Source organism: Anguilla anguilla, chromosome 11 (assembly GCF_013347855.1).
Source record: "Anguilla anguilla isolate fAngAng1 chromosome 11, fAngAng1.pri, whole genome shotgun sequence".
NCBI classification, from domain to species: Eukaryota; Metazoa; Chordata; class Actinopteri; order Anguilliformes; family Anguillidae; genus Anguilla; species Anguilla anguilla.
Window position 1 is genome coordinate 13941638 of NC_049211.1, and position 13520 is coordinate 13955157.

A 13520-nucleotide genomic window follows, 5' to 3' on the forward strand; every position below is an offset into this window, starting at 1 on the left:
CTCAGAACACATAATAGTTTTGTACTTTATAATACCTTATAAAAAATAACCTGCATGTCCGCTTTTAAGAAAGTCCATAAATGGTCCCCAGATTTCTTCAGAGAATTGTAATTCCCCTTTAACAATGTAGGTGAGCCTTTTCCTAACAACACACAATGACTACTCCTTAATGATCTGGCTTATACCAGGGTTGGTTGCACTTTTTCGAATAAAGAGCCCCGCTCTTTATTTACTCTCAAGAGAACCGTACCGATTATCCTTCTCTTGTTGCTCTCTGTCTCTCTCTTTCTCTATTGTCTCTCTCTCTCCTTTGACAGATACGAACATGAACCAGCTGGCAGGTGGCAGGAAGAGAACCCGGAAGCGCTCTGAGACTGAGGACGAGTGCGTCTGGGACTCCTCCTACGGTGAGGTACGCTAACCTGAGGGGTACATTCATTAGCAGATTTGGGTCTGACTGCTTACCGTTACCATACTACAACTCACCACATATCTGTGGACTTGGGGAAGGCAGGGATTCATTGAACGGAACTGAGGCGGGTGTGTGTGACTAGAATGGAATCTACAGCACACTAATGCCCAGGAGTAATGTAGCTTATAACCTCCGCCTACCAATTATCTCAGGAAATTATTGAATGAAGAAGGTATTTAAAGTGAAGTATATTTGGTGATGTACTGAGTGACACATGCAGCCTTACCCCACAATTTGTGAACAAGAGAAGCCACTAGCTTTGTTGGAAAGGTTAATGTTAACAATCATTATACAGTTATAACGACATGCAACGACAAAAACAGCAATATTGTGTGCTGTGCACGTGAAAACTATAGGCATGCATTGGTGACAGATGTATTCTTGGTGCTTATTTACATGGAAAGCCCTAATTGTTCCATGCTTGTAGAGATAGTGTAGTTCATAGAGAGATAATATTGACTAGTGAGCATGGTAGGGTGGATGTGTGGATGGCAAAAAAGGGACAAATCAGTTAAAGGGTAATTTCTTTTTTTGGGGGGCGGGTCAGAGATGCGGGAATGTAAGCAGATAGGGAACAAAAAGAGCTTGGAGATAAAAACTGGGTTGAACTGATTATTTTCTAACAGGTTTTGAGCAGTGATGTTATCTGATGAAGATGAGATGACTTCCCCCAATAGTGTGAGAACATCCAATCGCTGCAGGCTATACGATTTCAAAACAACCTGGGAGATAATAACAAAAGAGAGAAAAAATTTAGGATTTTTTTATGGATCAAAACAAACACGCCTTCCCTTTGAGCATTTTTTCCCACTTATAAGTGGTTCTCAAATGGTTCTAGGTCACGAAACTGGAATGCTTGTCTTGGGCTGTGTGCCTATTGAACAGCAGGATGAACTGGTTTTAACTGTCAGAAAAATTGCCCTCTGTCTTACGTTGTTGTTGTCCACCCCCCCCCCCCCCACCCCCCCACCCCCCAGAAAATATGTGTTGGTAACAAACATTAGATTGTGCTTCTGATGTTGTGGTGGTGGATGATTTTGAGGTGATTGATTTGGCTGGCAGGAGGACAAATCGCGGGCCGGGGCAGGCTGCGAAACGGGCCTGAGACAGCGGCCTCCTCCCAGGACTATTTTCCAGGCTGGCTTGACGCCACACAGCAAGCCCCGCAGCCGGGACCGAGGCCGGCAGGGCAAGCAGGAGCGCGGAAGTCCTCTGGTGAGACGCGTGACACCCTGATGCAAGGATACTGGGCACATAACCAGAGTCAACTTCATATAGTCTCAGCAGCTCTGGCTGCAGGCTTTCTTAGTCACACCAATCTATTAGAAAGGCCCCTCTGAGAACACACGCAGACACACACACACACACACAGAACAGAGATATCAGATCTTTGTTGTAACCACCTTGTCACAGGGGTTGGAGCTAAAAGACCCTCTGCTTTGTTTGTAAAAAGTGGGAGATGATGTATCTATACCTCTTGTGAAAGAGGTGTATATTGTGAGGTCAGATCATATTGCAGTATTTTAGGTCTATAAAAAAACTACATTAAAAAAAATCTTCATGATAGATAAAAGCTGCATGCCTATACCATATAAAATGGCAATGTTTTGCATGTGGTCGGATGCCAAGTTGAGCACACGGAGGTAGAACCTCAGTCAGAGGTAACTAGGAAACCTAGCTAGCTTAGATCAGACTGGGAGAGTAAGCAGCATGTGGGATGTAACCATGGTCTTGTGTCATGTCATGTGCAGAGCCAGGCCATCACCAGTCCCTGTCTGATGGTGGGCAGTGTGGTGGAAGGCCCTTCCCTGGAGCTGCTTGAACAGGACTCAAAAGACTCGGCGCAGAGCAGTGTCACGTCCTCCTCTCTCGCTTCTGCTGAAAGCGTCAGTCAGCCTGAGTACAAGGTAACAGCAGGACCTGAGCTCACCCTGTCCCACCTCCCACATCCCACACCAGACTGATGTCTCTGACCTGCTTATTCTTTTGTCGGTGGTCCTGTTCCCTGTCTGAGTCTGTGTTCCATTTGTAAGGTGTGAGAATATATTTGACATATAGGCTGACTCTCTAACCTGATTTTTCTCAGTTCGAGTAACTCTCCTCAGCTCTTGTAAAAATATAGAAAAACCAGGTTTTCTTTTCAAGTGTATTGATACATTCACCAGTTCAGTTTTAAATGAAGGGATTCATATAGACACAGTTCTGCAGCTGGATGATTTAGATTTCCAACAAGTTGGAAGTAAAAAAAAAAAAAAAAACATTACTATCAACAAAGCATACCTGAAAAGCAAGTTTGGGCCCGTGTGAGCAGATGAAGCGGGTGCTGAACAGCTGTACAATCACGCCGGCCTTGTTTGCCCATTGGCACCTGGTGCGTTTCTTTACGCGTGGAGAAGGGCTTAATGCGTGAGCTGTCTGCTCAACTGCTGTTCCCCTCCGCTGTCTCCACCCTCCTCTCTAGGACAACAAAGGCTTTGGCATCGGGGAGCTGGTGTGGGGCAAGATCAAAGGCTTCTCCTGGTGGCCGGGCATCGTGGTGACCTGGCGTGCCACAGGCAAGAGGCAGGCCTCCCATGGCATGAGGTGGCTGCAGTGGTTTGGAGATGGAAAGTTCTCAGAGGTGAGGGTAAGCAGAGCCACGGGAACTACTCCACTCCTCCCATATTATACCAGGGCAGGAGACTGTGTAGTATAATAATAATTATAATAATAAAAATAATAATAATCATCATCATCATCATCATCATCATCATCATCATCATCATTATTATGTATTGAATCTATATAGTGCCTTTCCTAATCTCAAGGTGCTTTACAGTGAATGGGGAAACTCACCTCAGCAGCCACCAATGTATGAAAATGTCATTTTCTGCTGGAAACCTCACCACAGATGAGCTAAGGTGGAGAGAGAGGGGATGTATCAGCCAATTAATTATGCTGGAGGATGGCATAGGTGGCCATATTGAGAGAGTGATATTGGGAATTCAGCTTATTCCATGTGCATCTGTGCATTTGTTTACTCATCTCATATTTCTCTCTCTCTCTCACACACACACACACACACACACTACTCTCTTGTCTGTAGGTCTCTGCAGACAAGCTGGATTCCATCACAGCCTTTCCCAAGTTCTTCAACCAGGCCTCCTACACCAAACTGGCATCATATCGGCGAGCCATCTTCCAAGCCTTGGAGGTGAGAGAAATTATAACTGAAAGAAACAGGAAAGGCCTGAGAGGTGTTATGTGGGATTTTATTTTATTGTAGTTTATTAAGCCAGCGAGTTTACTGAGAGTGATGTCTCTGGTAAGAGAGGCAGTGTGTCAGTAAGGGTACACACAACAGTTGTAGGGTGCATTAATATACACCCCTCTGAAACATTACATAACATGGTGGCTAAATGAGTTATGCTTCAGTTTTGGTGGAATGCAAGAGCATAACTACAGTTTGAATATTGGGGGGTTGAAATGCATAGACCCCGAGAACTGCAAGGGGCATAACCACCCCCCCCCCCCCCCCCCAGAAGAACAGCACTGAAATTATCATTTCTGGTGAATTCTAAGGGGAAAATGCTACAGATTACTGATTGCTAAGGCTGGGTGTTTGTCACGAAAAATATTGGCTGAAGTTATGAAGCAGTCCTGGCAAAGATGTTGAAAGAAAGAAGAAAATGTTTAGGAGTATATGCATTTTAAATGGCTGCGAACTTTGTCAAAAAAGTAAATATGCATGTGCCTGTCTGTCTTTGGAATTCCCCAATAATCCTGCATCGCTTCTGCTTTATTAAATATTGTTTCTGATAGCTAAAAGCAAGTCAAAATAGGTATGACCATTGGCACCTGGTTTATGTTTGTCTTGCATTAAAATTGAAACACTGATCCAAATTTGGAACATCTGTCTATCTCAAACCACTGTATGTCTTTTACAGCTGTGCTGTGGTCTGTCTGTGTCATTGAGCAGTGTGCCTGTATATGCCGGTCCATTTGTTAGTCTGTCTGTGTTTAGCACCCCCGGTTGAGGCTGAGAGTGTTGTTTCAATTGTGCATGGGTAATTTATTGCTTTGCTCCAGGGGTTGCCAGTGCTGCCTTTTGGACCAACCTCGTGCATTCACAGCTGTCTGTTTCTTTGTCTGTTTGTGTTTGGAAGATGGCCAGTATGCGTGCCCAGAAGACCTTCCCGCCCTGCGAGTCAGACAACCCAGAGGACCTGGTGAAGCCCATGCTGGACTGGGCCAATGGGGGCTTCCAACCCAAAGGGTCTGAGGGGCTCAAGCCCACAGAGAACTCTGGTAAAATGGTCCCCTTCCTCTCTCTGTCGCCGTGATCACAGCCGGAATTGCTCTCTAGTTCACAGTTTGAGCCAACCTTAAAAAAGGACAATCATACCCACCTAAACATGAGTGGAGCAGGTCACGGCTTATATTGTGAATTTGCATATTCTTATTTATTGTGAAAGGCTACATCATATCTCCCGATCTTGAACTGACAACCTACCCTACTGCCCTCAAAGAAAAAAACTCACAGGCATATTTTTTCCTCTTTCGATCTCTCTATTGTGTCTGATTACATTGGCAGGTTTGTTATTAGAGGTGGTTTTACTTGTTGCTCGTAATTTGAAGCCTATGTCCTTGTTTCAGATCCTAGTACAAACATAGCCTGAGGACCTGCTTAAGGCTGCAGTTATAGTATACATATATTTTGGGATTTGCCTTTCACCAGATATAGTGTTGGCAATGCTATGTCTCTCTGCACAGTGTTATCATACATACAGTATATGCATGTGCAAGGAGAGCATGGCTGGCAACAAACATGTATTTATTTTTGTATATATTGCTTGATAAATGATTGTGTTGATTATCCCAATAATCTATTGCCAATTAATTCCAGTCATCTTTTACATTATATTTATTATAATCAGATTGGAGTAGATAACCTACATAGTTAATAGAAATGGTATGTGCAGCAATATATTGTGATATATTGGCTGCAGTTCCGAAAGATTAATTTAATTGCTTAAAAATACTGGTTACTTTTAAGAGGTCAACTCCTTTGTTATTCGTATACCATGTTGTGTGCCAATCTACCAAACTATCTGTATCAATCTGTCTGTATTTTCTAACAGATGGATTCATCTTTATCTCCTCAGTTTATGCTTTGAATTCAAGTAGCCTGCAAATATCTGCAAGTTCAAATATATCTGTGGATTTAAGAAAATGCTGAACAATTATCTGATGTAAAGAAAAATAACGCAATCACAAAATTACCAGTATGTTATGAAATGCTGTCATGTTAGCAATGACGGTTATCAGACCTTCTACACTATGGCCTCTGATGAAATTGCTTATAACAAGACTTTAAGGGCCTGATTTACAAACCACAAACATATTGTTTGAAAATGACATCACTCACAGCACTACTTCATAATGAGGTATGCATGTTCTCAAGCATACCTTTCCTTGTTGTTGTCTGTCTGAAAATGCCAAGATTTTGACATCTTTAAGAGGTAGTTAATAGAAGAAAGGATCTCAAATACAGTTACTGTAATAATGCTGCTGACTGCTGGATTTGCAAAGAGAACAGTTATGTCATGCAGGCCATTGTTATTATGTGAATACAGTTGTATCAATAAGTAACATTTTATTGCAGAAATAAGTACTTACATTGACTATGGTCATCTTCTTCAGAAAATGGATCACTGAATCACCAGGTCCTTGACGTTAGTCTGCCGGAGTATTTCCCCACAGCCAAGAGACCAAAGCTTAACTTGTGCAAGGCCAAGCAGAGCACTGAAGATGTCTACAGCAGAGGTAAGAGGTCACACAAGGGCCAGCAGCTGTATGATCACTTTAAGTACCCAATACCAGGATTTTCAAAGGCCAAGATATATTTATTTATTTGTGGTTTTTTTTTTTTACATTCCAGAGCAAATGGTCCATGAAATTTTGAAGAATAACAGAAGCATAGAAGGTGAGTAATAAATTACCCATGTTTTTACTCAAAGAGGTGTGAAATTAAATACTTGTTGTATATTTTATTACTTAAAGTGTATGTATGTCAAACAGCTGTGATGGAGCTCATATACTGTTTTATTTTATGTTATGAAATTCACTGATAATTTTAAATTCTCTTTATTTTTAACAGAATTTTGCCTCTCTTGTGGGAAAACAAGAGCGGCAACCTTTCACCCACTTTTTGAAGGAGGACTTTGCCAAACATGCAAGGTACTGGGGAATGAGCATTTTAAAATAATCAGCTCAACTTCACTAGTTCAAAGGTCTGTGCATATAATGTCCTTTGGGTTCCTTTTGAGTGACAGATGAGATGAAAGATGATTTAGTGTTGAGCTGCTCAGGACCTTTGACTCAAAGTGAGTTTTGGCTGGAGTCAGTCTTGACATACCTTTCTTATAGGCTACAGCATTCAGCTGGCTGTACATTAGACTAAGTCACCTATGCAGATTTTTACCTTGAAAAACCATTGCTTAATTATCACATACTATACCACTAACTCCCAATGTAGTCATATTTTTGATTTTGTCAGTATGTCACTAGTGCTAGATCCGTTTCTGTATATTTGGTTATAAACCGCTGCCAGTTTTGGCAGTCAGAGAGGGCAGAATGTAATATCAGGATAAATCTGTTGGGGGTGAGCTTGTAGAAAGCATTCCTCCAGCATGTCATGCATAATTTCAGCCCTGTAGACAAATGTCCACAGAAATCAGTTAAGGCCTGAGTGAGCTTGCCGAAGAGACTGTTTGTCATTTTAATTGCTTCCCAACAAGCCTGCACATGAGTACTTGCGCTTAAAAGAATGGCGCATCTCAGTTGGGCCATGCTGATCAAAGCACTTCCAGCAATGTCAGATGTTCAGATTATTTCTGCAGTCCTTTCTTCATGGATGCATATGCTTCCTTGAGTCCCCTCTGCTTTGATGGGTTTAGAAAAGGATATGCTGCTGCCTTTGATAGATGATGATGATGAGGATTGTGATGATGATATTGATGTTGATGATCCTGATGGTGATGCTGCTGCTGCTGCTTCTGCTGCTGATGATGATGATGATGATGGGGATGATGCCTGAGAGACTTACTTGCTGTGTTTTGTAAAGAAAAATGACAAAAACATTGTCAACAAAAATTCCTTAATGGGGTTGAGGAATCAGTTCTCAAAGTTCATCATTCATCATTCTGGGTCTCCTGTACTCAGTCTCTAGCTGAGCCTGTTGTTCTTTTTTTACCATGATGGATGAGCCCAGTTACAGCAGTCCAAATTAACATAAGAAAAGAAAAAAATGCGGGACACAGAATTGTTCTTATAAAATCAGTTTTTTTTTAAGTTTGAGTGTACCTGAGGAAATTTTCATGTATATCAGGGGAATTTTCTTTAACACTCTTGAGGTGATCTGAAATTCATAATACAGATATAATGACATCTGTTTGGTGCTGTACCTGTTATAACAATCAAACATAACTGTCTTTTAGGCTGGAGGAAGGTCTCTCTGTCTATCTTAATGTGCTAGGACATACAGTACATTTAGAGACCCTCTCACTACATAATGATTTTTTAAATACGTTTCTCTATGTCTCATCTGTTTGACTTGCCAGGATGTGTATTTAGAGATGTCCTACATGTATGACGATGATGGCTACCAGTCCTACTGCACGGTGTGCTGTGGGGGCCGGGAGGTGCTCCTCTGTGGGAACGCCAACTGCTGCAGGTGAGGGGCCCGTTCGCACCTTCCCTCAGGATAGAGCAGGACATCTGGTGGTCTCTAAGAGCTCATGATAGAAGATGAGCGATAATACAATAACGTGATGCATGGCATAGCAATTCGTAAAGTTGCTAATGTCCACTTTATGATAAAGAGACCGTTTTTTATCAGAGGTTCTCAGAGTAATTTCAGACTGCACTTCTCACTCACCAGTTCACACACACCGATCTTCTCAATCTTGACTACAAATTTTCTCAGTCGCACCTGTTCTACCCAACTCTTCCTGTTCCTTTAGTCTCACTACTACCTGTCGCTCTTATTCCATCTGTACCAGCAGCAGTCCCTCTGCTCTAAGTTGTTGTGTCTGCCCTCACTGCCCGTGCAGGTGTTTCTGCGTGGACTGTCTGGATATCCTAGTGGGGCCTGGGGCCTCGGACAGTGCCAGGGTGCTGGACCCCTGGCGCTGCTACATGTGCCAGCCTGCCCTGCAGTACGGCGTGCTCCGACGCCGGCACGACTGGAGCATCAAGCTGCAGGAGTTCTTCATCAACGACAACGGGCAGGAGTTTGTGAGTTTACCCAGCGTGGCACCCTGTGGTCTGCGGGACTGCATCACCTGTGCCGTACCCCACTTCTGTGGCTGCACTTAAGACCATTTGCTCTATGTAGTGCTATGAATCTGAGCTGACCTCCAACTAAACTTTAATCTCGAAAAGGAACTCAGAAACATAACATATGTTATGGGGGCGACATAGCTCAGAGCGGTTGTCTGGCAGTCGGAGGGTTGCCGGTTCGATCCCCCGCCCTCGGCGTGTCGAAGTGTCCCTGAGCAAGACACCTAACCCCTAATTGTTCCCAACGACCTGATTGATACCTTGCATGTCAGCCTTTCACCGTTGGTGTGTGAGTGTGTGTGTGAATGGGTGAATGGGAGGCATCAATTGTAAAGTGCTTTGGATAAAAGCGCTATATAAATGCAGTCCATTTACCAGGCCATAACACAGGAAATGAATTCTGGAATTATTTAAAGATTTTTTTTATGTGCAGGTGTTTGCTCTCTGGTTAGTGTTTTAGTTTTATTAACAATGATTCCTAGAGCTTAATCTTGCATATAATCTTGTTCAGGAAAGTCCAAAGATCTACCCAGCGGTCCCGGCAGAGCAGAGACGTCCAATCCGTGTCCTTTCTCTGTTCGACGGTATTGCCACTGGTGAGCATGGGGATTCCCTTGGGCATTTTTATTATTCCTTAAGCCTCTCCCGTAAGCCACACCCAGTCACCATACGAACAGTCTCCTGCAATTCCTTCCTTTGTTTCCTGTTGTAGTCATCACTTTAGAAATAAAGGTGTTCTTTAGGAAACAAATTAAGGAACAAATTTACCTAATGTACCCTGAAAGTACAATAATAAAATACATTTTACGAACAAAAAAGGTGCAAATGAAATATATGTTGCTGGTGAGGGGTACAATTGTATGTACCTGTAGGTTACCACCCCAGTGACAAGCATTTGTACCTTTATAAGCACTTTCTCATACCCTTTATTCTGAGAGTGATTGACACAATGCCAGGTTCAGTAAATCACCATTCTCTGTGTGCACACGTGCGTCCGTGTGTGTGTGTGTGTGTGTGTGTTTGTGTGGCAGGATATCTTGTGTTGAGAGACCTCGGCTTCAAGGTGGACCAGTACATTGCGTCAGAGGTGTGTGAAGACTCCATCTCCGTGGGAGTTGTCCGACATGAAGGAAGAATCCAGTACGTGCACGACGTGCGGAACATCACCCGGAAGAACGTGAGTGGAGAACCCGGAAGAGGAGGGGGTTAGGAGATGCTCTGATGACTCCTAGCAAAGTTGAGAAAATCATGCCATGTGAATGCGGGCTTCATTTGTCTTCGTTTCATTTTTTTTGTCTCTCTATTCTTGCTTCATGAAAAATTATTCTTTATTCTTTATTATTCTGCATTATATCTCATCTCACCTGAGCGTTTACAAGTCCACAGTTTAGCTGATGGCGATACGCCAGTAATATAACGTGTAAGCTTTTGTGAGAAGTCTTGCAGCATAAAAGCAACCTGCTGTGTGGATACTTTTCTTGTGGGTGGCAGTCAAGAGTCCTTTATGAACTTTTCATAAATTCAGTGTCTTGTGTCTGCCTTTGTGTCCATGGACTTTGCTTTCATTCATCTCCTTCTCCCGCTCACCTGAACGCATTATATGTCAGCATATTTACACAGCATCATCAGTACAGACATGCCTGCTCTGACTGCACCTGTGTGTCTGGCTCCTGTCTCTGTGATTGTTTCATGAGCCCACCCCCCGCTCCCCCTGGCCCACAGCAAACACAGTAGCTGCGAAAGCCTTTATGTCAGCCAGTGACATTATTCCATCTGACAAAGGCCCAGATTTTTAAAGACAAACCCCCCCTCCCCCTCACTCACACACCCTTTCACACACCGTCAGACCAAAAGGAGCCAAGACTCCTTGGTCTCTTTATGCAGTTGCCCCGCCCTGTTTGGGAACTTAAGCCTACCCTGAGGCTGCAGTCTGTTAATGCCCACCTCTAAGTACCAGGCGCACATTAAGCAATGCACCTCAGAGGAAGAGTGGCGATGGTGGGGGAAGGGCTGCAGAGGATAGCCATGGTCATTGTTTAACCGAAAGTCAAACATACATCAATGAATCAATGAAAAAAGTGTTAAAAGGGAGTTTTAGCAGTTAATGGAACCCATGTAACAAACCAGTCATGTTGAGTTTTGCTGTATGAAAGGAAGTTTTAGCATGTTTTTAAATGTTGTAAGCACATCTAATTAAAGGCTTTTATCTTCAGCTCACGTGAGTGCCTTTAGTTTCTTTTCTACAAGAAAACAAAGACCTGCCCTCCCCAGTCAACAACAGCTTACAATAATGAACATCAACGTAGGTTTTAATAACTTATTGAACACAGGTCCACACAGACAAATTTGGGCTACATGTCCTTGAGAGCATAAAGTTTATGGACACCACACAATTATTTATTATTATTATTATTATTATTATTATTATTATTATTAGTAGTAGTAGTAGTAGTAGTAGTAGTATTAGTAGTAGTATTAATTGTTATTTACCATGTTGGTCAATGTCAGAGAATGATTAGATGACCAGATGTACAGAGCCAGCTTGGAAATTTGAGCAGGACATCAGAGCTTAGTGCTTCTACTCTTTTGAAAAGAGCCATGGGATCAAATAACCACAGGGAATCTGGACCTCAATTTCATGTCGAATCCAAAGGACAGTACCTTCTAGAGCAGTGATAGCCAATCCGGTTCCGGAAAACCTACCATCCTGTAGGTTTTCACTCCAGCCCTAACAAAGGATACCTCATTCAACAGCTAGAGATCTCTGTTGAGCTGCTGATTAGTAGAGGAAGGTGTGCCAATTTAGGGTTGAAATCAAAACATACAGGATGGTAGGTATCCAGGGACAGGGTTGGCGGTTGGTTACCACTGTTCTAGAGCATATTGCTCCATCACTGTACTGGGGCACTATATTTTACTTGATTGCAAGGCCCCCTACTGGCCCACTCTTGCCACTTCCAGCAGCAAAGTGTATAATGAGAACTGAGAGGAAGGCCACCTGAGCCTGATGCTGCAGGACACTAAAAGTAACAGAGCGTGGCGCTGTTGTATCACACAGATTGCAGAATGGGGGCCGTTTGACCTGGTGATTGGTGGAAGTCCATGCAATGACCTCTCTATCGTCAATCCAGCCAGAAAGGGGCTGTATGGTATGTATAGGGCCTCTTTATATTCTTGATTTATGCCACCTTTTCAGTTCATTTTTTTAGCTCAGGTTTCAAATTAATAATTTTCTCATCTAAACGAGTTTTATCTTGTTGCTTGTAGCACAGCAAGGATATCAAGAAAACTTCTCTGCATTGAGATTAAATATATCATATAATGTATGATTTCAGTGATATAATGCAAGATATACAGATATAAATCATTGACATAATAGCTAAATTTACTTCTAGTCACATTTTCTGTATTATTTCTCAGGAATATATATTTACTTGCTTCAGGGAATGTCCATAAAAATGATTTATGAAAATCTAAATTGTTCAGCATGCCCTGGATAAATGAATATTATCATGATCATATGTAAAAGCAGGTACATTGAAGAGGGATGTACTTCCTGGAGCGCTGAGCTACACCACTGCCCTGGATATAATTTGGTGCCTAGCAATTTAATCCACAATCATCCTAGACTGTCAGTTATTCTAGAGGTTATCAATCATCAGAAATATCCTTCATTCTGGTTCCCTGTCTGTACTAGTGAAAGATATCTGGTGACAGTTGACCTTCTGTGAATATGTGTGAGAAGACAAGGCAGGAACTTATTTTTAAGAATTATAGGTTGTTACAGTTATCATTTCCTGGCCTGTAGTGATTGGATTCATAATGAAACAAATAAGAGTTATTGAAAATCATTATTTATAATGGCCTACTGTGACCAGCACTCCCTTGGTTCCACTCTGCTTGGACAGATTCAGTGTGAACATTAGTTTTACATTGTATATAGCTAGTCTGTGTTTGTGTTGGTGTGTGTACGTGACAAACCATGCAGGTCACACAATTAGATAAGGGACTACACACATACAATAGTAGTATAGATAGTAGTATCTATAGTCGATCTGTAAGTGAAGTACAGTACTTGAAGGGACTGAATTCAACAAATGTTTCTGCAGAGGGCACGGGTAGGCTGTTCTTCGAATTCTACCGGCTCCTGAGTGAAGCCAAGCCCAAGGAGGGGGAGGACCGCCCCTTCTTCTGGATGTTCGAGAACGTGGTCGCCATGGGCGTCAACGATAAGAGGGACATCTCCCGCTTCCTGGAGGTCAGGAACAGTTGTAAAAATAGTTTTACTTCAAAGCTGAAAATTCTTCCATATTCCTTATACTGTAGATAAAATATGTCTATTGAAAGGAGTTCTACTTTACTGAAGTCTAGATTCTAGAATTCTAGATTCTAGAACCTTAACCTGCAGTAATACTACACAGTTGTGGTGTGAGCAGGTTTAAATTTAGGTGAAAACCCAGTAGTCTTGCTCCCCATTGGAGGTTATTTTATTTTTATATTTAATGCACTTAATCCATAGTCATGTCTAAGCAGGCGATGTATGCATTAAGCATGTACAGGAACGAAGCTATACTGGCATTTGTATCAGTATCTCAGTTTTTCACAGCGAATGAAGAACATGCCTTCTTCCAACAGCAGCATGTATATTATATACTCAGCATACATTTACAGATATTTTGAGAGGAAGGTAGTAATTCTGTGTGCAAGTTTGTGATAATTTGGCAGA

General features: G+C 42.3%; 1 protein-coding gene across 3 annotated transcripts in view; it reads left to right on the forward strand.

Moving 5' to 3' along the window:
• The window catches only part of dnmt3bb.1 (DNA (cytosine-5-)-methyltransferase 3 beta, duplicate b.1), a 39402-nt gene that overhangs the window by 21501 nt on the left and 4381 nt on the right, over positions 1–13520 (forward strand). For all 3 annotated transcript variants that reach the window (XM_035381723.1, XM_035381725.1, XM_035381722.1), the window contains 15 exons: positions 318–412; positions 1535–1687; positions 2224–2379; positions 2934–3092; positions 3558–3665; positions 4618–4759; positions 6155–6277; positions 6393–6437; positions 6612–6691; positions 8074–8186; positions 8566–8749; positions 9306–9390; positions 9826–9971; positions 11853–11943; positions 12904–13052. In XM_035381723.1, the coding sequence (XP_035237614.1) occupies positions 318–412; positions 1535–1687; positions 2224–2379; positions 2934–3092; positions 3558–3665; positions 4618–4759; positions 6155–6277; positions 6393–6437; positions 6612–6691; positions 8074–8186; positions 8566–8749; positions 9306–9390; positions 9826–9971; positions 11853–11943; positions 12904–13052 (1829 nt within the window). The remainder of the gene's footprint in view (positions 1–317; positions 413–1534; positions 1688–2223; positions 2380–2933; positions 3093–3557; positions 3666–4617; positions 4760–6154; positions 6278–6392; positions 6438–6611; positions 6692–8073; positions 8187–8565; positions 8750–9305; positions 9391–9825; positions 9972–11852; positions 11944–12903; positions 13053–13520) is intronic.